Below are 22,445 nucleotides of genomic sequence, written 5' to 3' on the forward strand. Positions count from 1 at the left end.
TGGACATAAAAAGTCGTAAAATAATCAAGTAGGTCTAATTGGTAGATATTAAATTCTACCTTCTGAATATGGAGAATAAACCTTCTTTTGAGTGCCTATAAAGTTTTCACAAAACTGGCCATATGTTTGGCCGTAAGGCGAGCCTTAATAAATTCCTGTGGAAGATACATTTGACGTTCGTTTTAGCCTGCCAGCAATTAAATTGCCTTATAACGTAAACACTGGTTACCTCTGGAGAGGCGGTTGAAGGAGAAGAAATGGGGCCTTTTTCTGTATACATTTCTACGTCAGAGTCTTGATATAGTTTGTGTGTTGATTCTGTAATTTAGGAAAGATTTTTTGAAAGCCTCATTTTAGTAGTAGTAACCTTAGTTATCAACCAGCATGTAATTTATACGATCTACCGCTTACCTGGTATAGCCTTATTAAGGGAAGGAAGATAACTAAGAGATATAAAACAATCTGTATCTACAGAGAATTACGTAAGATGAGCATGTTTGTCGAATTTTTAATTGTGAATAAGAATTCTTGCCAAATGCAGTGTGCAGTTCGTGTGACTCTAAATTAGTGTCCTTGATCACAGATGTGCTGGATTACCCCCATGTGCACATAGTTAGGTGTGTGGTTATTCTGATAACTTACATCTCTCGTTGACTTCATTAGTTTTGGGACCATAAAATGGTTGTCATTTCCATTAGAATTATATCCCCAGTAAAAACAGTTGGAATGTCAGTATGACTGTAAATTGTGGACAACATTGATAACAGCTAAGTAGGTTTTAAGTTTTTAAATTTGGGGGGAAAACTGGATACGGAGCTTTAATTGGCCGTCTTTATCATTACAGAAAGAACTGGTTGTCTTCTTGGGCCGTGTTGCAGGGTTCATCTTTACTGTTTACCAAAACTCAAGGAAGTAGCACAAGTTGGGCAAGTATTTCTTTTCTTTGGAGGCTTTCTGCATGTAAATTACGTGGGTGGTGTTGCACCTGAACTTCACGAAGTATTCCAGAGTCCTCCCAGCTACCGCTAGCTTGCAAATAAGAATAAATGAGGTTTCCTTAGTTAAAGATGCATTTTGACTCACAAGAGAAAGAAAAGGGCCACTTAGAAAAGTCTGACTCATATTGTTAAAACCAACCAATTACATTTTATGCATTGAACTGAAAGGTGACCTTACTACTTGGGTATTAGAGAACATATATTTCTTGGTCTGTTTTCAGGATGCCAAAGCTTTCCTGTGTCTGTGACTTGGCTCTTTCAGATATTTAGTCAGAAAATAAGCAGTCATGTGACAAGGCCCACCTTGAATTGTGATCTGACCCTTGGATACTAGTCAGGTTTCCATGTCTATATATGACATCAGCCAGCTTTGAGAAGAAAAAGAAATGTCACCATTACCTGTGGGACTTTGAAGCTTTTTGTATATTTGAGTGTTTACTATCACTGCTCCTTGGTTATTTGTAATACAAATACCAAAAATTATAATTTGTGACCTATCATAATAGCTAACATTTTTTGAATGCTGAAAATATATTAGGTACTGTTCTAAGTGTAGAGGATGGTATATATATTATCCTCTTAACTCTGGGAGAGTACTGTTTATCATTCCCTCTCCCCCTGTTGGAGTTGAGAAAATGAAGTATAAAACAGTTCAGTGCCTCGCTCAAGGTCTTACAGCTACTAAGTGACAGATCTGGGTACCATTTTGGCTCCAGAGTCCATGCTCTGGGTATTTCCAAAAAGGTTTTAAAATGAAATTAATCTAATGTTTTTAGTCTGCTTTGTATCCTGCCTTAACCAGTATTTCTTACACTTACGGAGTTGATTTAAAATTAACAGGACCTATTGACTTTACGTTTGATAAAAGAGAAATCCGTTTGTAAAATTCAAGCAAATTTTAGTCCTCTGCGTTTACAGTGCAGCCACGTAACATTGTTCTGAGCCAGGAGTGCCGCAGAGCATATTAGTCCTCAAATACTCTGCTATGGCAACCCCCCAGATCTGCTGGATTGAGCATGAATGTGAACTTTCTGGAATGTTTCTTCTCTTTTGCTTCACTGATGCTTTGATTTGCTCTCTGGTCAGCCAGTACGGTGGAACTGACCTGTGATATGCTTTCCAGATTAAAAGACTGAAATTTTTGTTTGACTTGTCTTAAAGTAAATTGATAATTATTTCTCCTTTTTCCCCTGAGGTGAAGCATATGATACTTTTTTGTTTATATTAATGCATTTCTAGAAGAAGATGCAGTTATTTCTTCTTCCTACTTGTGGCTCAACTTTTATTTGAAACTGAGTGAAGTGAATGAAAGAAAAGGAATGGAGAAGCAATTAGAGATTAAAATAACAAAAAAGTTCCTGAAGAAAGCTGGATAATGGTCATTTATTTGATAATTACTGACCCCTAAAGATTGAAGGTTGTGGTATATACAGATAAAGCAAGTACATAGATCATTGTGGTAAGTGAGGCATCGTTGAGGTAGGCAGATATGCATGTGATTTAAAGAAAATGAAATTAAAAAAAAAATTGAAGATGTTAAGTGAATACCCTGGCACAGAACCATTAGTACAGTCTGGTTGCATTTTATGTAGGTCTCTTGGGGACCTTACATAATTCAGAACTCATGATTAAAACTCATGCCGACAGAGGGTGTGGGGTGTTTCTGTTTATCAGCTAAAGTTGTGTTATAGCATTACCATGTGGTAATAGCAGAAGCGTAGCTTAAAATTCCCTGAGCTAGCCAATTTTGAAATTGGAGAATTCTTAATGGAGTTTTAACTTTAGAGATTCACTCTTTGAATTTTTGCCTTTAAATGAAATTTTATTAATATGTTGTTAATAATACAGTACATTATGGTAATCATTTCAGGTTGGTATAATTAAATAAAACATAGTCACACGGTGTTTTATAGTCTTAAAAACTAAACAGATATGATAAAATGCTTGGCTGTACAGTCAATTCTTAATTTTTATTTTATGGCTAATTAAAAAATCTCAAACTGCCTTGCTTTTTCTTCCCATATGTAACACATATTAAGGGAACGAAAACTAATTTAAGTGGCCTAAGTAAACGCTAGTAAGATTATTCAAATAAAAAGCATGTAAGTATATGTGGCATATACACACTCATGAATATTAAAAATTGATGAAATATGCAAGATGCTTCTTAATTAACCCAGTAATTAGGATTGTTCAAAAAGGGTTTGAAAGAATCCTAGCTTTATTTCCCTGCTCGGTCACCAGCTAGATCTTCCGTAGGTAAAATGTTACCCTGTTTATACAGTGAAATCACACCTAACCTGAGGCTAACACATAAGCCCAAAGGACAAAAATCACCTGTAGTGAAAATTTCCCTTGAGTGTCTCTCGGGAAGATGCTGTGAGAAGTCAGTCTCTCGCAGAGCCAGTTTTTTCCTTTGATGTTAGAAGAGATTGCTTTTCCTTCAGCTGGGTTCAGATGGTTTGTTCCGGGGCCATGCTGGAGAAGTATGGTTCTTTACAGATTAGTGTCACACTTGGTGCAAAAACCTATACCGAGATCCCCTGGAAGAAATAAAACAGCCAGTTCAAATCTTACAGTTTACTCCAGGGCATATACTCATCAACGGGATGCTGAGTAAAACCATCCGTACTATTGGAAGCTCTGTTTTTAGAAAACCATTCATGCTTTGTGTTTATTTTTGGTTTCACGGGTAGTAAAAACTGAGTAAATGAAATGTGCATATGCCACACGCAGCTCCACTGTAAGATGATTTTACACCAGTGCTGTATCATCCAGAAGCCACCGAGCCTTTCCTTCTCCTCGGGATAGGTAGACGTCACTTGTTTTCCGGAAAATATTAGTTATCTCCCGGGTTGTTGTATCAGTAACTTAAATTATACTTTCTCTTTTCTTACTTCCTTCACCTCATTTGTTCAGCAGACATAAAAGCTTGCTCTGTTCTGGGCCTGGTGTTAGGCTTGGGGGTTCAGAAGTGAGTAACGTGACCCCCGTCTTCAGAGCTTACACTGTAACAGGGGGACCAGCACGTGCACAGTCACAAGACGACACGACATACACTGTGTTCACTGCAGATTTAAATACTCATATTCCTTGAGTATTTCAGAAGTCACCCCACAGATATTGGTAGTTGTTCAAATTCATTTATATGATGCTTTCAAATTTCTAAAAACAGTGGCTTCTTTGGACCAGATAATACTTTGTTGTGGGGACTGTCTTATGCATTGGGGGGTTCAGCAGGTAACAGCAGCACCCCACCTCCATCTGAAAGAGTCTCCAGACATTGCCAGATGTTCCCAAGTGGCAGAATCGCCTCTGGTTGAGCTCCACTGTCCTAGAGGACGGGGAGGGCAAGCTGGGTGGCAGGGCCTCTCCCGAGAGAGGACGCGGACAGGGACCAGAGGACAAGGCCCGCAGGCCATAGGAGGGGCTCAGGGACTCCTCTCCATTCCCCCAAGGCTTCCATTGTGAGTATACGGGAGAACAAGTTAGCTTAAAGTAAGTTGTATAAAGCATTCATCTTAAAAATAAAACATGAATTTATAGAATAAATTCAGAAGTCAGAAAATACTCTGAGATAAATTCTAGGGCCTTTGAAAAATATTTTGGAGATGCAGCTTGGCCTGTGTTACCTGCTTACGGAGTCCTGTTTTTGTCCTCTCTGGTTCCGTTATGGTTTTCTCTTGTACGTCATTTTGCCATTGTGCACTGTAATGACATCGTCATTTTCTTCCCTTTTCCCATCAAGTCATTCTGCCGGCAGGGCTCAGTCTCTGAGCTCCTGCTCTCGCTGCTTTCTTCTTGGACAAACTCTGTCAGCCGCCGGCCTGCTGTCGCATATGTAAAATCTGCTCCTGTGTCCGCTGTCACTGTATGTTTTCTTGTTGCATGTCCTTTGCCACGGTAGTTCTGTTTTCTTTGCCATGAATGCATTGGAGCGATGATTACAGTAGAGAAAAGCAGGACTAGATTTTGAGAAATAATGGATAACAAACCCGAAATTTTGCCAACCACATTGAAGCATTTTTATAGCATTCCATGTTATGTGATTGTATTGATATTTGTATTTGGTTGCTATAATTTATTTGGTTGGCTACTTATATCTTACCTTATAGCTAACTATCTACAGAACATGTCATGATGACAAGTTAAATTAAGTTGATTTCTATCATTTTGTTAAATGTGTCCATTTAAGTTTTGTGACTTTTGAGATATATCAAATTTGCTCAGAAAGTTATCTGTGCCCATCATAGCTTTATGATTAATTACATGTCTTTTGAATGACAAAAGGTACTAAGGAAGGCAGAGGCTTTGTAGAATTGTTGAAATTTTTGTTGTGAATTTTATTATGATGCCACTAATAAAATTCCATGAAATACCCTAAATTTTGTTTTGATTCCACTAATAAATTCAATATAACATCCTAAGTTTTGTTTAGTTATAACAAGTATATTATTTAAGTCCACACTGAAAAGATGAAGTAAACGGGAACAGAGGAAGTCAAACCGTTTTTTAAATGTGAAACTACGCAGTAGTCATTAATGTTATGAATAGTGGTAAGTTATCACAGGATTGGGGGGTAAGATCCATTTCCAATGACAAACATAATTTGAAAATATTTTAGCAAATGAAATTTCCTGTAACAAATCTTTATGACCTTAAAGATTACAACTCATCAGCCCTTAAAGATTTTAAAACCCCCAAACCCTACACTAACATAGGAATTCTATTTTCTATTCTCAGTTAACAGACTAAACAGAAATTTAAGTTATGATGGCAAGATACAGAGTAGGTCTATATTTAACATAAATTTTCTGATATTTTCTAATCTTTTCCTTGTCTGGTTAACAAAATATAATAGTTAAGTGCTGCTTCTTCTCAAACCACCCATGTCCACTGTTTTCCTCTTCTGTTCATGGTTCCTCATTAAATTGCTGAGGCTTTAGAGCACCTGGCTCTAGTTTTTATTTCTAACAAAGGCTGAATAGAAGAACATGGGGCTTAGGATGTTGTTTTTACAAGTTATTGTTAGTTGTTGACAACATAAATAGTTGATAAGAAAATAACCCTTGAAAGCACGAAATCAGGTTTAGAGTATTTACTAGGTGGAAAAGAACTTGTTTTTCTGCCAGATATTATTTATATGTATGTAAGAATATCGCCTTTTGAACACATCATTTTACCTAGTCATAGATATTTAGAATAAATTCCAAAATATAGAATTGTTGAGCCAAAGGATACATGTCTTTATAAATTTGTAAATACCGTATGAGCAGCTTTTCTTCTCTAGGAGTTCTGATCCATATCCTGCTTGCAAATGAGGGCCTGTTACTCTGTAGCCTCACCAATGCAGTTTTTCATCGAACTTTTTTTTGTTGTTTTTGCACTAATGGGTGAAAAAAGATTTTACTATGGCTTTATTTTGTATTTTTCTTATAATGATGGAGGTTGAGCCATTTTGTTTCCTTTTCTATGAACTGTATATAATCATGTCTTACATTTTTCAATTTCGGTTTAAAGTAGGAATTGTTACTTTATAATACGAAAAGAGACGAGGGATTTGAGGGGACCACCTCTTTGATTGATTGTCAACAATATAAACTTGGTCGTGTTCTTTTTGGATACACACACGTACATGAATATAACATAAAGGTTTTTCCTTTTTTCTAAAACGAAGTTTGGGAGTAATCAGTCCAAACCAGAGTTCACGGTGGACCTTAAGGGGGCAACGATTGAGATGGCTTCAAAGGATAAATCCAGCAAAAAGAATGTATTTGAGGTAATAAATTATTCTCTAAGTATAATCCACATTCTTAACCATAGTAGCTTCATGTTCTGTTTTGAGTTATTTCGGGAAATGGTCTTTCAGTGTGACTAGTTAAGGCAAAGTTAGTCATTAAGTTACTTTGATTCATAATTTAAGGAAAAAAGCTGGTGTAAAGATCTGGCTTCATTTGCATAAGTCACTGGATCTCCGAAGATGTATTACAAGCCTTTGTTCCACAAGTCGTGCCTTTCCCCAGCAACAATAAAAGGGTGTGGTTCCCTTTGCCTACCAAATCTAATATTAAAAAACAAATTAAAACTTTCCTATTTGTCATTAAAAGCCCTCCGCGGTAATGCACGATCCTGTATCAGTTACTTATTGCTGCCTAACAGACCATCCCCAAACTTAGTAGCCTGAGGAAAGAACCGTTTTGCTTGTTTGGTTTGGCCTGTGCGGAGCTGAATGGTTCTTCTGGTCGCATCTGGGTCCAGTCACCCGGCTTCAGTCATCCAGTGGCCTGACTGGGGCTGGACCGTCTAGTTCCCCCCTCTGGGTTGGTGCCAACTGTTGGCTGGGCTCCCGGTCACCATCTCTCCTCCTCAAGGAGGTGACCCCAGGCTTCTTCACATGTCAGGGTTCCAGGGGGGGCCAGAGTGGGAGCCGCAAGGCTTCTTGGGGACCAGATGTAAGAGCCAAACAGCAGTGTGTTCTGTGGCTTAAAGCACGGCCCCCCCGCTGGTGGAGGGGCAGCAACACTGCACAGGGCTGCGTATGCAGAGGGCAGAGGGCGCTCGGACTGTCTTTGCAAAGAATCTCTCCTGTCTCAGGGCTTTCCTACTTGTCGTCTAGGCAGATTAGAACAGTTGATATTTCCCACGTGGAACCCGGGTTTTCCTGTCTTGATGGTTTTCACTCCTGATGGATCTGCCTTTAATACCAACCGTTGCTAGTCTCTCCTTGTCAAATGTTCCCTCTCTTCCAAGACCCACAAGAAACATTACCACAGCACAGATGCTGCTGCTCTATGCTTTTAATGTAGCGCTTGTTCTCATGTACCTGGGGCTTTCCTCATCTGTAAATTATTCCCCCACTAGATTATTAAAAAAACTTTCTTTTCAAGCAAAGAGACTGCATGCTTTTCCTTACTTTTACAAAGTGAGACCCTCTAACAGAGTATCTTGGCCCACTTTCTAGAAGAAATGCAGGAAAGGAAGTCACTGTTACCTGAGGTAGCCTTGTTTCATTCCAGAATGAAGAAGGTCCCATGGTCAAATAAATTTGGGAGAAAGTATATATTTTATTCCTCTGTTAGGAAGTCACGGTGCACCCTGGAATAGCAAAACTCTGAGAAGTCTTGAAGGATGGAGTCTTGTTTAGCTCTTTTCAATCTAGCACTTCCCAAATTAACATCACATAATGAGTTCTTTATTTTTTTGAGGAATGCCTTTTAAAACATTACTTCAGGAGCTGTTTGAGGAATATATCTCAGAATGTTGTTTGGGAAACATTGCCATATGTTCCTCTAGGAAAAAAGAAAATCAGACACTTACCAAACATAAAATAGGAGGAATGATTTCTATAAATACCTCAAAATTCTTCCTCAGTCAGGTGTGAGAAACTTTGAACCCAGGAGATCATACATAAATGGGTTATTGCGTTCATGTAGAATCATATATCGTGTCCTTACTTTAGTTAGTTCATGATTTTACAATTTAGTGATGTTTCTGTCCAGAAGGCTTGTGATGTATAATTTCCTATTAAATAGTCAATATTGAAAGTCTAACTCTTGTATATTCTCTTTCTATATATATTTTTTTAACCAGAGAGAGAAATTCTCAAACTTATGTTAAAATATTATAGATTTTATTTCTTAACAAATTATGTTTCAATTCTCATTTAAAATGCACAGCGTAGGTACTTGAACTTATTTTTTAATGATAAAGTATTCTAGATTCCAGCAAGTTTTATGTTGTTTGTGTGACGGAGTTTGGGATCCTAAATTATTAGATTTTCATTGAGAATTTACTGTGAGAAAAACGTCATGTTTTATAAAATTATCCAGCTGGTATTCTTTTATACTAAAAGAAAAGATAATTCCATCACTGTGGAGTACTGTAACCTTTCCACCATTAATATGATACATGGCATCCAATCTTCTGGTGGTTTTGTAGACTTTGAATTAAATGTATTTATTTACTTCATTGAAAGCACTAACCATGCTTTTTTTTTTTTTTCCTTCTTATCTCTAAAGCTGAAAACCCGTCAAGGGACCGAACTGCTGATTCAGTCTGATAATGATGCTGTTATCAATGAGTGGTTTAAAGTTCTTAGTAGCACTATCAGTAATCAGGTATGTGTTTGACTCAGGTAAATGTTTTTTTTAACTTTAGAGCTGCTTCTCTTGTTTTGTTTTTTGGCTTTCTAACTGGTTATTATATATCTAGTTTCCAATTTATATTTAAAAAAATACTTTTAAAAAATACATATTTTGAAAGAGGTAGGAAAGACAGTGATTAGTTTAGCAATTCCCAGGGGCTGATGAGTCATTTAACATTGGCATTTATAGGATTTTGCCACCAGTAGATTTCACATAACTTTCACATGAGGCATTGGTTCAAAAAGAAAATAGCTCAGGAGGTAGGGACGGTCTAACTGTGCCTAGTATGTAGTATTTATTCATGGAGTGAATGCTTTGGAAATCATCCTATTTGGTGGAAACAGATCCTGAGCAAAATGGTGAGATGCATGAAGCTGTCGTCTTGTCATTTGTACTTTTTCTTTCCTAGTGACCTTTCTACTCAGAGTACCCTCATGTTCCTGGAAAATTTCTTCTCATGTGTATTACAACCAAAAAGAACCTCGCATTTATATTCTGAAGCTGTGTTTGTAAGAGCAGTGATAACCAACTAGAAGCTGTACTTTCTTAGGCTGTACTCTTACCCCCTCACCATATGGGGACATGGTTCCTGATTAAGGATCATGTATCAGTGACAGAAGTGAAATGAAAGTGAATACTTACGGGAGTATGTAATACAGGTTTTAAACTAAATGGAGACAAAAAAAGTTTGGGAATCACTGGCTTTAGTGGAGATGGAGATGTCTTTCAGAGACTTTATAGGTGACGCTTCATTATTAGTAAGGTTTGTGATTGTATCAAGGTGTTCTCCTTCTGTGAGTCTCAGTTTTTCTACTTAAAAAAAATAGAGAGATTGCACTGGATTGTCTCCAAGTATCCTTTTAAGCTCCAAAATTTTATGATTCACCCAGTTCAAATCACCCAGATTTGGAATCTGAGTATTCTTTAACTCTTCCGCCTCCAACTTTTACCTCTTCTAGCAAATTATTTACCAATCTAGATGTGAATTCTTCCTTTGCAGTTTGTAATACTGTGGATGTTTCTGAACCTTGTCCCTTTCTTTCCATTTATTCCTGAAACCATGGGCAGGCCTTTAAATGTTGATATTAAGAGTAACCTCCTAAACAGTTTTCCTTATTTCATCTCATCCCCCACCAATGCACTGTTAATGCCACTACTGTATGAAACTTCCTGATGTCACTTTTATAATCCTCCCCTGCACAGAAACCTTACGTGACTCCTATTAGAATTCAGCAACCTGAGCCCAGTCTTTTCAAATGTACCTTCTCCTCTACCCAGTACGGACTTGCAGGTCTAGTCACCGTAATGTGCTCGCTACCCCCCTTGAAAGCAAGGGTGGCCGCGTCCATCTCACACACATGTGAGTGCCTTACGCACTGGGGTATAGCAGCGTGCAACCGGATGCTGCACCTAATGCATGGAGCTTACAATCAAAGACAGAAGGTTACTGAGGACAGACAACTGAACAGTTCATATAATGAACTATAAAAACTCCGATTAAGTAGGGGCTAATCTAGTGTGGGGATCAAGGGAGGCCTTGCAGAGAAAGTGGCTTTTTAAATTAAGGCCTAAGGGTTCAGGGAATAAGCCAACTGAAAAGAGAGGAACATATAATTGACTCTAAAAATTTTAAATGTGTACTATTTACGAAGTGGCAAAAGATACTGAGGGCAAAGAGATGGGCAAGATTACAAAACTTTATTAAGAGACATTGACAGAAACTTAAATGAGAAGTATGTCCATGGATTAAAAAATTCAATTATGTAAAGATATAATATTCTTCCAAATGGCTTATAAATTTGTAGGTTTGAGATTTTTGAATGTCATTCAAAATCCCAGTAGGTTTTCTGGGGGAACTTGACAAACTTATTCTAAAATTCATATAGAAATGCAAAGGGCTAAGAATATGCAAGACACCTTTGAAGAAGACTTGTTGTAGCATATGTCAGGACCTTATAAAGCTGTGTATCCATAATGGGATAGATATACAGACCTGTGGAACAGAATAAAGAGCCTGGAGACAGACCCACGTACCTTTGGACACTCTGTGCCAGGTAGAGCACGTGCTGGGTCAGCTGGATGTCTGAGAAGAATTGGAGCCTTTCCTTACACTGTGCACAAAAATAAACTCTGGGTGGAGAGAGGACCTCAGAGTAAAAGGCAGAGCAGTGTTTTTAGCTTTGAGAATTCAGTCTGCTTTTTAACTTGTAAAAGTGACCGTAGTTAGGCTGTAAATGAGTTCTAGGATTTCTTTCAATTCCTGATATCCGTAGGTCTGTGAGTAATGAGTGATGTCAATTAACTGTTGACACAAAGTGCAATTTTAAAAGATTGTTGGTGTGAAGCAGTTAAGGTACCATTGCTAGTTAGCTTTATCTGTCCTATCATCAACAATGTACCATCATCCTGTTCTATCACCACAGATTATATAGCCCAACCTTTTAACTGTTATTACTTGTCACTTGATCAAAATGAGGCAAGATAGCATCACCATCAGTACAAGAGCATTATCCTTGTGAATTATCAGTAATTTTTTCTTTATCGAAATTCAGTTAATGCCATCATTGGGGGTAGGGGGAAGAGTATTTTTAAAGATTTATCAAATAGCTAAATCATATATCGTATATACTAATTGGTTCCCTAAAATCATTTGGAAGAGTCGACTACTGATCATTCTGAGAATTACATCTAAAGTAATAGCAAAAGTAATATGTGTTTGGAAAATCTCTAACCAACAGACAGTAGAACCCGATGAAGCGATTGAGGAGGACGTACCAGATTCACCAGGAATAGAAAAGCACGATAAAGAAAAGGACCATAAGGATCTGAAGAAATCGCGTTGTAAGTTTTCTTTCCCGGTGTTGCTAGTGGTTTGAGTGAGCTTATTCTCTTAGCAAAGGTTTAGAGTAAATATATGAAAGCTGAGTGGACTCTCCAGTGTTGCAAGACTTCTAAGATTCAGGAGTTGCAGTCTCAGTGGTTCAGTGTTCTCTCTCCTCGTTAACTCATAATCTTTTTTTTTTTTTTTTTTGCGGTACGCGGGCCTCTCACTGTTGTGGCCTCTCCCGTTGCGGAGCACAGGCTCCGGACGCGCAGGCTCAGCGGCCATGGCTCACGGGCCCAGCCGCTCCGCGGCATGTGGGATCTTCCCGGACCGGGGCACGAACCCGTGTCCCCTGCATCGGCAGGCGGACTCCCAACCACTGCGCCACCAGGGAAGCCCAACTCATCATCACTTTTCAGCCTAATCGTATGCACCCCGATGGAATCACATTAATTTTAAGATATTATGATACCCTTTCAAGAGAAAAAAATGTGCACAACAGAATGCGCTTGTGTTGAGGCCTCTAGGAAGCTGAACTTTATTGATTGGAAAATACATAATTACTAAGATTCTAGATAGACCCTTAGACATTAAGAAGTCAGAAGTCACGGGATATGTACCATAGTTCCCTATTGGATGCCAGGCAGCCGCCTCTAGACTGGGATATGTCTGTGCATTTAATCTCCAGACCACATATTATGTTACAGGACCAGAGAAACGCCAGCAGTTGTAAGGATTTCATTTTCTTTTCTTTCCTTTTTTTTGGCCACTCCATGCCGCATGAGGCATCTTAGATGGAACCCGTGCCCCCTGCAGTGGAAGCACGGGAGTCCTAACCACGGGACCGCCAGGGAAGTCCCAAGGATTGCATTTTCTAACACAGGCCTCTTGTGAATTATGTGCTTTAAATAGGCCATTACCCGTGACTTGAACCTGCTTAAATCTATTTTAACAAATCCACATTTAACTGAGAAATTTTTGGTCTTCACATTAACTGAATGGTTAGAAAATCAGTTCTCCTTTTTTTCTCCCACATTCTTATGAAGTTTAGGCCTAGTACTGACACTGTCTCTGTATAATAGTGTAAACCATGAAACTTCTATTGTTTTAATTCTTTACTAATATATTGTTTGTGCTCTCAACTTTCTTCAAATATGGTTATTTCCAAGAAATTTACTTTCTGAATTTTTATTATTGTAACCCAAAGATAAATCAGGTCTGCAGGCAATGTGGAAATCCAGGTGGTCCCATCCTTAGCTCGGAGTAGAGATAGTTATGATGAGTCTTAGCTTGAAGTACAAATAGTTGTGATGGATATTTATACATATATATCCCCTGACTCCTAGTTCAGTGAGTATGGGGAAGGGTAGGGATTTTGTTTATGTTTTATGGGTTGGTTACTTTATTTTCTGCTGGTCATTTTACCGTCTAAACCTGATGGAGAGTCCAAGACTGTATCATTTGTGAAATGATGAATATAAATTAGAATGACTTACAAATGTCTTGGCACATATACTAAAGAAGGCACAGTTTGCGGTCAGTGTTTAGTGATAAAAATGAAATGTTTCATTTGGTTTGTCACTTTGAAATTGTGTTAGTTTTTGATTCTTCATGTGTTACTCTTAAACCGTATTAAAGTTAGAAAAACTGAATTTATATACTGTGACTTTTTATATATGAGATTAATATGTTTTGAGTACTAGGTGGAAAAATTTTCATCAAAAAAGCCTTTATTTTATAAAATGCTTAATATCTATCTGTCTTAAGCCACGAAAGTATCTAGCATAGATTCTTCAGAACAGAAAAAAACCAAGAAAAACTTAAAGAAATTTCTTACACGACGCCCCACTTTGCAAGCTGTTCGTGAAAAAGGTTATATTAAAGGTAGGTAGAAGTGATGTTTGTAATAATGAACTTTGGCCTAAATCGGAAATAAGACATTTTACATTAAAAGCTGAAAATTTTCCAAGCAGTAAAAATGTCTCATTCTTTATTCATAAAGTTATCAGGTTCAGTGATTAAAATACATTTGAGTAATTAAAATTGATTTTTTAATGCGCATGAAGAGTTTATTTTAACTAAAGCATCAAACAGACATAAATACCAAATTAGCTTTTTAGAAACTCTGTACCAGAGGAGCTACCTGGATGTGATGGGGTGGCGTGGCAGATTTTCAGAATGACAGATTTTTAGTTTTGAGATGCACAGATCAGAAGAAATTTCAAGTAATCACTAGCTGTAGAAAGAAAAGATAATGTACAATTTTATTCTTGATTGTTTGCCTCCAGTTCTCATTTAAGGTAACTTTAAAATTAGGATAAAGTGTTTTTTTCTAACTAATTTTTACATTTTATTTTCATGTATAAGAACCATAATGTACTAACAGAATATTTTCTTAATAGGAAAGTATTCTTTAAAATCACATATACTTGTATATATATACCTTTAGTTTTTACAAGCATGTTTAATTCCAAAGATAAAATTTTCTAACACATGACTCAAAACAGAGACCTTTGTTCATAATAAAACTATAGGAAAAGGTAACATAATTTATACCATATATATTAGAGCTGTCTTTGATGATGAAGTTTCTAACAAAGACCATTGCAGAAACATCTGTTACGCAAAGCATCTAGATTAAAATACACAAATGAGTTTCATTAAAAAGCTATTTAAAACTTCTAGGAAGAGTTCAGCTAATTAAGTGATTCAGATTAGCAGCCTTAAAGAGTTAAGGGTAAGCAGGCACCCCCAGATAATGCACGTGAAGTTAGCACGTTGAGCTTAGAACCTTCAAAAAAGCCTCACAAATAAATGGATAGAAACTGCTGCTCATTCTTCGTCAGACCTTTTCAACGAGAAATACAAACTTGCCACTTTCTGGTGGTGTTCATCCACTTCCAATACTGTATTTTGTGTGTTTTCCTTAATATTTAGCACTGATGTGGAATTTCAGAACTGTTGGGTTGAAAGATTACTAGAACGGACTTTGATATATTTTGTGAAATCAGACGTTGGCACACGATGGGCGTGTGGTTTTTTTTTTGTTTTTTTGAATTTTATTTTGTTTTTTTATACAGCAGGTTTTTATTAGTTATCCATTTTATACATATTAGTGTATATATGTCAATGCCAATCTGATGGGCATGTGTTTTTTTTTTTGTTTTTTTTTTTTATTTGCGGTACGCGGGCCTCTCACTGCTGTGGCCTCTCACGTTGCAGAGCACAGGCTCCGGACGCGCAGGCTCAGCGGCCATGGCTCACGGGCCCAGCCGCTCCGCGGCATGTGGGATCTTCCCGGACCGGGGCACGAACCCGTGTCCCCTGCATCGGCAGGCGGACTCCCAACCACTGCGCCACCAGGGAAGCCCAGATGGGCATGTTTTAATAGTTTAAAAATATTTGAGTATTTGCTAAGTGGTGGACTTGAGCCTCAGTGCTGGGAATAACTATTGGCATTCAAGAATGAGAGGGTCCCTGCCCGCATGAAACTTCTATAAAGATGAGAGACAGACAAGGTAATTTAGAATAATGGTGACTTACCTGAAGAATCTGACATAGTGATAAAACAGCGAGTGACTGGAATTGGGCTGCCTTAGGATGGTCAGAGGGTTCTTAAAAGGAGGTGGCATTTTAGCTGAGACCAGGAGTGGTGAGAAGGAGCTCCGTTTGGGGGAAGGTTGATCTCCGCACAGGAGGGGAAGGTAAGAAGGGAGCCAGGCAGGAATGAAGGAGGGTGTTCTTGGAGCTTGGAGTCGGAAGAGGTAGGCGAGTACGGATCAGACAGGCGTGCGTTGTGGTGAAAGTGTCTGCATGCAGGGGTATCTTCTGTTGCACTGTGAATCATTTAGCCATTTTGTGAACTAAAGTTTAGCAAGGTGACTCATTTCTTGAAATCTCTTTCAGATCAGGTATTTGGAGCCAATCTTGCTAATCTGTGTCAGAGAGAGAATGGCACCGTGCCAAAATTTGTGAAGTTGTGCATTGAACATGTTGAGCAACATGGTAAGAAAATGAATTTTTTTTAAAGTTAAGCACACCACCCATTGTTTGCCATCAAAATCTCTAGGATTTTTATGATTTTGAGTGTTGCAACCAAAAGTTCTTTATAGTCATAAGTTGTCAAGAAAAGCATCTTTTTTGCAAAAAACTATTTTTTTTTCATTGTTTCAAATTAAGGCCTTTGCAGTCATCTATTGCGTGTTCAGTACTTAGGGTTGATTCAGCGTATGGTATTCCTTGAAGCCACTGGGAGTTGTTGGCATTTGCTTAAAATGGACGTGGTGATTGTGAAACTGTGTTTATTAAGAAATGATCCAGCAGTGTAAGAGACAGGAGGAGATAGTGTTTACTTACTAAGGGGAAGTTTCTTCTGTTTATAATAAAAATGAGATGACATTCCCAAACTGCTAAATCAACTCTAAAGTGTGCAAAAGACAAATCCTCTTTATGTCATTTCCTGTACTTCTGAAGACTTAAACTAATTTCTGTTTTGGTTAATTTTAACATGTTTATAATATTTATACTGGCTTTTAAAATAACAGTATCTAGACTGCAGTCCCATTAACTTATATCAGTATATCATCAAAAATATCTTGTGTAATTAAAATATTTGCATAAAATGTAATTTCTGCTAGTCACAGAGATTTCTGCTAGCCTGACAGTAGAGACGCCATGCTCCTTGGCTTTACTGGAACGTAAATGAGTAGCACATTAGATAGTGTTAAGTGTGTGCATCATTATCATTTAATGAATATATGAATTTTGGGGCTTCGTTGTGTGAATTTCAAATGATTCTGTTTCATATGTAAAAGAAATTAATAACTGCATCAAATTATCAGTTGTTGTAGAACCATTATTTTAGTTGCTGGCTTGTATTAAGTTTATTTATTACAAGCACTTAATATGACAAGCACTTTGATTCAGAGAGCACCTTAATATGTACATTTACACTCTCAAATGACGTGCCAAGAAACGGGTGGGCTGATTTTATCTACTGGCTTCCTTTACTTTTTGAATTATCTTCAGGTGTTTGCCGAAGTTTATCTTAAATTGCTAGTATTTCAAGTTTGAGATGATTTCCTTGAGATGGTGATCCACGGTCTACATGATAAAGTAGATTTGTTGCTGTTTACCAGACGATGCAGAGCGAATCTCCACCCCCCTCTCACTGCCAAGCATCTATAAAAAGCCATTTAGAGGAAAAGAGTAATTTTATTTTAGGCTAATGTTAATAAATAAGAATTCTAAAACATGAAAGCATCTTTAGAAGAAGCCAACAAGAACTTTAAACATAAAATTATTGTTATTTGTCTCTTAGGGTTGGATGTTGATGGGATTTATAGAGTTAGTGGCAACCTTGCAGTGATCCAGAAGCTGAGGTTTACAGTCAATCATGGTAAGATCATGTATTGTTATATACAGAATAACTAACTCACGACTGTTAGAATTGGTTTAAAATAATTTCAGAAACTTTCCCGTTCCTACTGTTTTCCAGATGAGAAATTGGACTTGAAGGATAGTAAATGGGAAGATATTCATGTCATCACTGGAGCACTGAAAATGTTTTTTCGAGAATTACCAGAACCTCTCTTTACATTTAATCATTTTAATGATTTTGTTAATGCAATTAGTAAGTATGTAATTAACTCCACTCAGTTTTTTCCCTAGATGGTGAAAACCCTCTGTAGCTGCTACAACACTGCTTGATATTTTAAACAAGTTTTTTCAAAGGATTGTTTTACTCCAGAAATTTTAAATGTAACCACCAGGTGTCACTGTGTATTACCAAATACCAGGTTCCAAAATAATGTCACTGCTTTCAGTTTCATGCAAAATCTCCAGTCATTGTCTTTTTTCAGAACAAGAACCAAGACAGCGTGTCTCTGCTGTGAAGGATCTAATCAAACAGTTGCCAAAGCCTAATCAGGACACAATGCAGACTCTGTTTAGACATCTCAAAAGGTAAGAGTCTCACCACAAAAGAGAAGGAATAATTAGGGGGAAAAAGAAGGTCGGAGAAGTGCACGGGTATGAGATGTGGTGTAGGACCCCCGGGGCCAGGGCCACGCAGACCTAGGTTCAGAGCCCCGCTGTGCTGCTCGCCTGTTTGTAACATGAGAAAGATGACTTCTCTGAGCCCCAGTTCCTCGTAGGTAAAACGGTTTGGTATAAAGAATACACTGAAGTAGATTTCATATGTGAAGCATTTATATAATGCCTAGCACGTAGTAAGTGTTCAGAAATTGTGGCTAAAAGTTAATTATGATGAAGATGAGATTGGTTAAGTGAGGAATATTCAGTTACCTTGAAGTCAAGGTAATTAGGTCTGAGTTACTACATAGTCACTCTGAAACTTCTGATAGAAAGAACACGAGATTACTAAAATAAGTGATCACAGTATGAGAGATTTTTAAAAAAAATAGCATAAAATGAGTAAAATTCAAAGTTTAATCTCTGTGCCCTAATGATATTTTCCCCGTCACCCTAGCAGAGGAATCATTGTTACCTGAATTGTAATAGGTATTCAAGTCTATGTCTTATTTTTAAAACTAAGCTGAAATATCACACATTTAAAGTTTGTGAGAATATGTATACCTTTCAGCTGTGTTTATGCAAAAGAAAGATTTACGTGCTATTCAGACTGAATTCTATTTGGTTAAATAGTTTATATGTACCTTAGGAAAATGAGCATTATTCCTCTTTTCTAAATGCAAGCTGTTTATAATATTTTTTGAAGAATTTCCCCTATTTAAAAATTTTCTCTTTTAACTAAAATTTTTGTTTTTCCTCTTAGAGTGATAGAAAACGGAGAAAAAAACAGAATGACGTATCAGAGTATAGCAATTGTGTTTGGTCCTACTCTGTTAAAGCCAGAGAAGGAGACTGGCAACATAGCAGTTCATACCGTCTACCAGAATCAGATTGTAGAGTTAATTCTTCTCGAGGTAAATTCCATCTTCGGACGTTGACTCTTACTGAAGAGAACCTGTGGAATAGAAGCCGGATTTCATCAGATTCCACGTCCTTACACCTGATGTATTTTATGTTTGGACCAAGCAGTGACTCTTTGATTTTGCACTTTTCTGAGGGACCGGAAGGGAATGGGAGAGTCCAGATGTGTGATAGGCCCTCATATTTGCTGCTCTGTTGCAAGTTGATAGAACTGTGTGTACGTTTGAATTAATTTTATCCTGAATGTTTGCATTTCATACTCTGAATTCCAGTAAAAATCAAAACTTGCGATTCTAACCAGTCATATACACTGGATAATTTGGTAAGAATACTACATTTTTTCTCCTCAAACTGGATGACGTAGAATTTCTTCTCATGATTCAATAGGTTCATCACTCGATAGAACAATACTTACTATCACCTATTTTGAAAACGCTCCTGGGCATTTTAAACGAAATGAAGTATATCTGTTTTGAAACCTGTGTTGTTTTTTTTCGGGGTTTCTGCATGCAGTGGCAGTCTGATTGCTAGGACCCATTATAACCCAGATGCGATCCCTCGATGAAGGCTTGCTGTCTTCACGGAGCAGCACAGCAGCATACTAACAGTACTTAAAACACTGTGATATACTGGAGTTTAATTTAGCATAAGCCGGTTCAGGGTATTGGGGGCCGTCTGTGCTACACTGACTTGTAGCTAACAACCCTAATCTACCTAGTGCCATACTGAGTTCTTGGTATGACCCTGTGGAGACCAACGTTATTTGATGTAAATACAGGCTAAAGACTCACTGTCCTTTAGCTTATGTATATAATTGTGTTACATAGTCTCAGAGTACATTCTAACCTCTCATTTCTAATCACGATATTGGTAATTCTCCGTGAATATTAGGGTTCCTCCAGAAATAGGCCGTTATTTGAGAAAGTTAACTGTGTGCACTTTTAGATTTTAATTACATTTACAGGCAAATCACTGTCATGCAAATGGTACTGGAACAATGCTGAATAGACTTGCTAAATGGTAAATGCACTACAAGAGGAACCTTTTAGATTATTTAATATGTACAGAATACATTAGAAAAAATTTATTACAGAATTCTAACTGCAGTACGAATAGTGGAAACCCATGTGTAAATTAGAGGGAAGTCAGATCGAAAATGACATTGCTAAATTTGAGAATTTCTTTTTGCATTACTATTGTAGATTGGTTTGTATAATAAAACAGGGTTTGGAAGGTTTTGTTACAGAGAGCATGGTCTGCTGAAGATTTTTTAAAATGTATTTTTCTAGATTAACTGCTGTATATGAAATGTCTAATCCGAATAAAGAAAACTATAAGAGGTTTAGAGATTTTTCCATTGGAAATGTGTATTTTGGTTTATAATTTTGTTTTGTTTTTGCATTTACTGGCACACTCTTATAATACCTCATTTTTAAAAAATCAACTGAATCCAGTACTTCCTGTGGCAAATGTTTTCCTCGTTTCACACCTTTTGTGTTCCCTGCCATGCCAGTGCCTCTGCCACCCACCCCTCCCACCCCCTCCCACCCCCTCCCACCCCCTCCTACCCCCTCCCACCCCTTCCATCCCCTCCCACCCCCTCCCATCCCTCCACTCTTTATTTCTTCATCAATATTTGAAAGTGAATGATTTGTAACCAAGATTCTTTTTCTTAGGGTTGCATCTATAATTTACAGATTACTTTTCTTGGGGACAAATATTTTTTGTATGACCTGCGTAAAAACCTCTCACCTGAGTTTTGTGGTGAAAATGTTGTTTGTTGTTGTGATCTTGTTAAATTGATAACAAACCAAGCTACTTGACAGCAATGGGAAAGTATTGTTTTTTGGGTAGGGAGAAAAAGCTCCCAAATGAGAATGTTTATATTTGCCTAAAGATGTCCTTAACAATATACAGTATGCTTTAGGCCTGGCCTATATAGTGATTGTAATGCCAGGAAAACAATTAGACTCAAATCAGTGATGTTCTTTCTCTTGGTAGTTATGACATATCAAAGATTAAAATTGTCCTGTGTTTCTTGTTTCCAAGTACACCTGTGTGTATGTGAAGTCTTGAATGTTTTAATAGTCCACAGCTAATCAGCTTATTGTAATATTGTATGTATAATGAGATCAATGTCTTGTGTTTTCATCCTTTGTGAATTAAAAATTCTCACTTGTTTTCTTGTCATAACAAAACCAGTAATATTTTTCTGTCTTGACAGCTTGATTTTTAGTAGAAAATATATTAAAGGCTGAAATAAATTGTCAGTGGAATTTCATTTACTAATAGGCGTTCCTTCAGAATGTCATTAAAAAAAGTAGTTGGAAATTGAAAGGAAAAAGTATATTCAAGTATGTTGTTATAATCCAATAGAAGGAAAATACTTATTTAAATGTTACAGCAGTAAGAAATTTTACCTTTTACTCTAGAAAAATTATGAAATACTTCTTGGAAGACGATGTTACCTTTTAGATAGAGGCAAATGTATAGATTTTTGTTTTTCTTATGTGAAAAGTACAGATGGAATAATTCAGCCAAACTTTGGGCCTAGGCAGTTGGTTATATACACGTATGCACATATATGTGTATGTAAATGTGTGTGTGTATGTGTCATTGCTTACATACAAATGAAAACTCATCAATAATAATCATGGCAGATACCTGGAGACCTTTGTACTATTTTAGTTTTATCCTATGGTTCTTTGTAAGCCTGTAATAATAGATGTTAAGATAGCAGTGAGAGGAAATTTTTCCTAGTTCGTGGGAGAGGCTTCTAATTAAATGTTTAAAGTAAACATGCAGTTTCCCATGACACTGATTTCTCCAACATCTTTAAGCATTTAAAAAAATATACAGAGGAACCTACAACATGTCATTTTAGTAAAAAATAAGAATAGTCAAATGGGTGTCATCCTCTCACTGATCTTTAAAAGTCAACTGTTCAAATACTGCATCTATATAGAGTTGAAAATGGTAGAATATAAGATTTTATTGAGTTTACTGGTCTCTGAACTCCAGCCATCAGCTCTAACGATTCTCTTTTATAGAAAGCACGCCTCTAGTTTGAGACAGAGGTGTCTTAATTAGCGAGTTCAGCCTGTATGTTACAGTCCTGGAGGTGGGGCATCATTTCTGTTTTTTTTTTTTTTTTAAACAGTATTCCTGTATAACTAATACAGTCGTGTTGAATGCAACTTTAGTTTGAAACCAAAAGGAAAAAAAAAAAAGGCAAAGGGGCTGCAAAACCGCATCAGCAGCCCTACAATGATAGTGATTAGACTCTGCTGGAAATTCACAAGCCGTGAACCCAGGCCAGGAGAGTCAGACTTAGCCTTCTAGAAAAGGGGGAGGCTCAGAATGCTAATGAAACGTTCCCTAACTGCTGAAGGCCGGGAGTTCTCCTGAAGAATCTCAATTAGCCTTCTCAAGTGAAGTTTTGTGGGGCAGTGCTGGCCGTAAATGTGTTCAGCTGCTTTGAGCTTCTACAAATTAGCCTTATGTGAATATGGCACTCAAATGAAC

The 22,445-nt window shown here is 37.3% G+C and overlaps 1 protein-coding gene across 10 annotated transcripts in view; it reads left to right on the forward strand.

Annotated features, from left to right (window-relative positions):
• Positions 1-21,190, forward strand: part of ARHGAP12 (Rho GTPase activating protein 12) — a 111,234-nt gene extending 90,044 nt beyond the window's left edge. For 9 of the 10 annotated variants that reach the window (XM_027122001.1, XM_027122000.1, XM_027122003.1 and 6 more), the window contains 10 exons: positions 845-926; positions 6,676-6,777; positions 9,017-9,115; positions 11,881-11,983; positions 13,734-13,850; positions 15,873-15,971; positions 17,287-17,364; positions 17,464-17,598; positions 17,828-17,930; positions 18,763-21,190. In XM_027122001.1, the coding sequence (XP_026977802.1) occupies positions 845-926; positions 6,676-6,777; positions 9,017-9,115; positions 11,881-11,983; positions 13,734-13,850; positions 15,873-15,971; positions 17,287-17,364; positions 17,464-17,598; positions 17,828-17,930; positions 18,763-18,937 (1,093 nt within the window). In that variant the 3' untranslated portion in view covers positions 18,938-21,190. Of the gene's footprint in view, positions 1-844; positions 927-6,675; positions 6,778-9,016; positions 9,116-11,880; positions 11,984-13,733; positions 13,851-15,872; positions 15,972-17,286; positions 17,365-17,435; positions 17,599-17,827; positions 17,931-18,762 lie in introns of those variants that run through there. The other variant, XM_027122008.1, reaches the window with a different exon arrangement.
• Positions 21,191-22,445: the final 1,255 nt, after the last annotated feature.

This window comes from Aethalodelphis obliquidens, unplaced genomic scaffold, assembly GCF_003676395.1.
Source record: "Aethalodelphis obliquidens isolate GAN/ISIS:26980383/991018 unplaced genomic scaffold, ASM367639v1 scaffold23, whole genome shotgun sequence".
Lineage (NCBI taxonomy): Eukaryota > Metazoa > Chordata > Mammalia > Artiodactyla > Delphinidae > Aethalodelphis > Aethalodelphis obliquidens.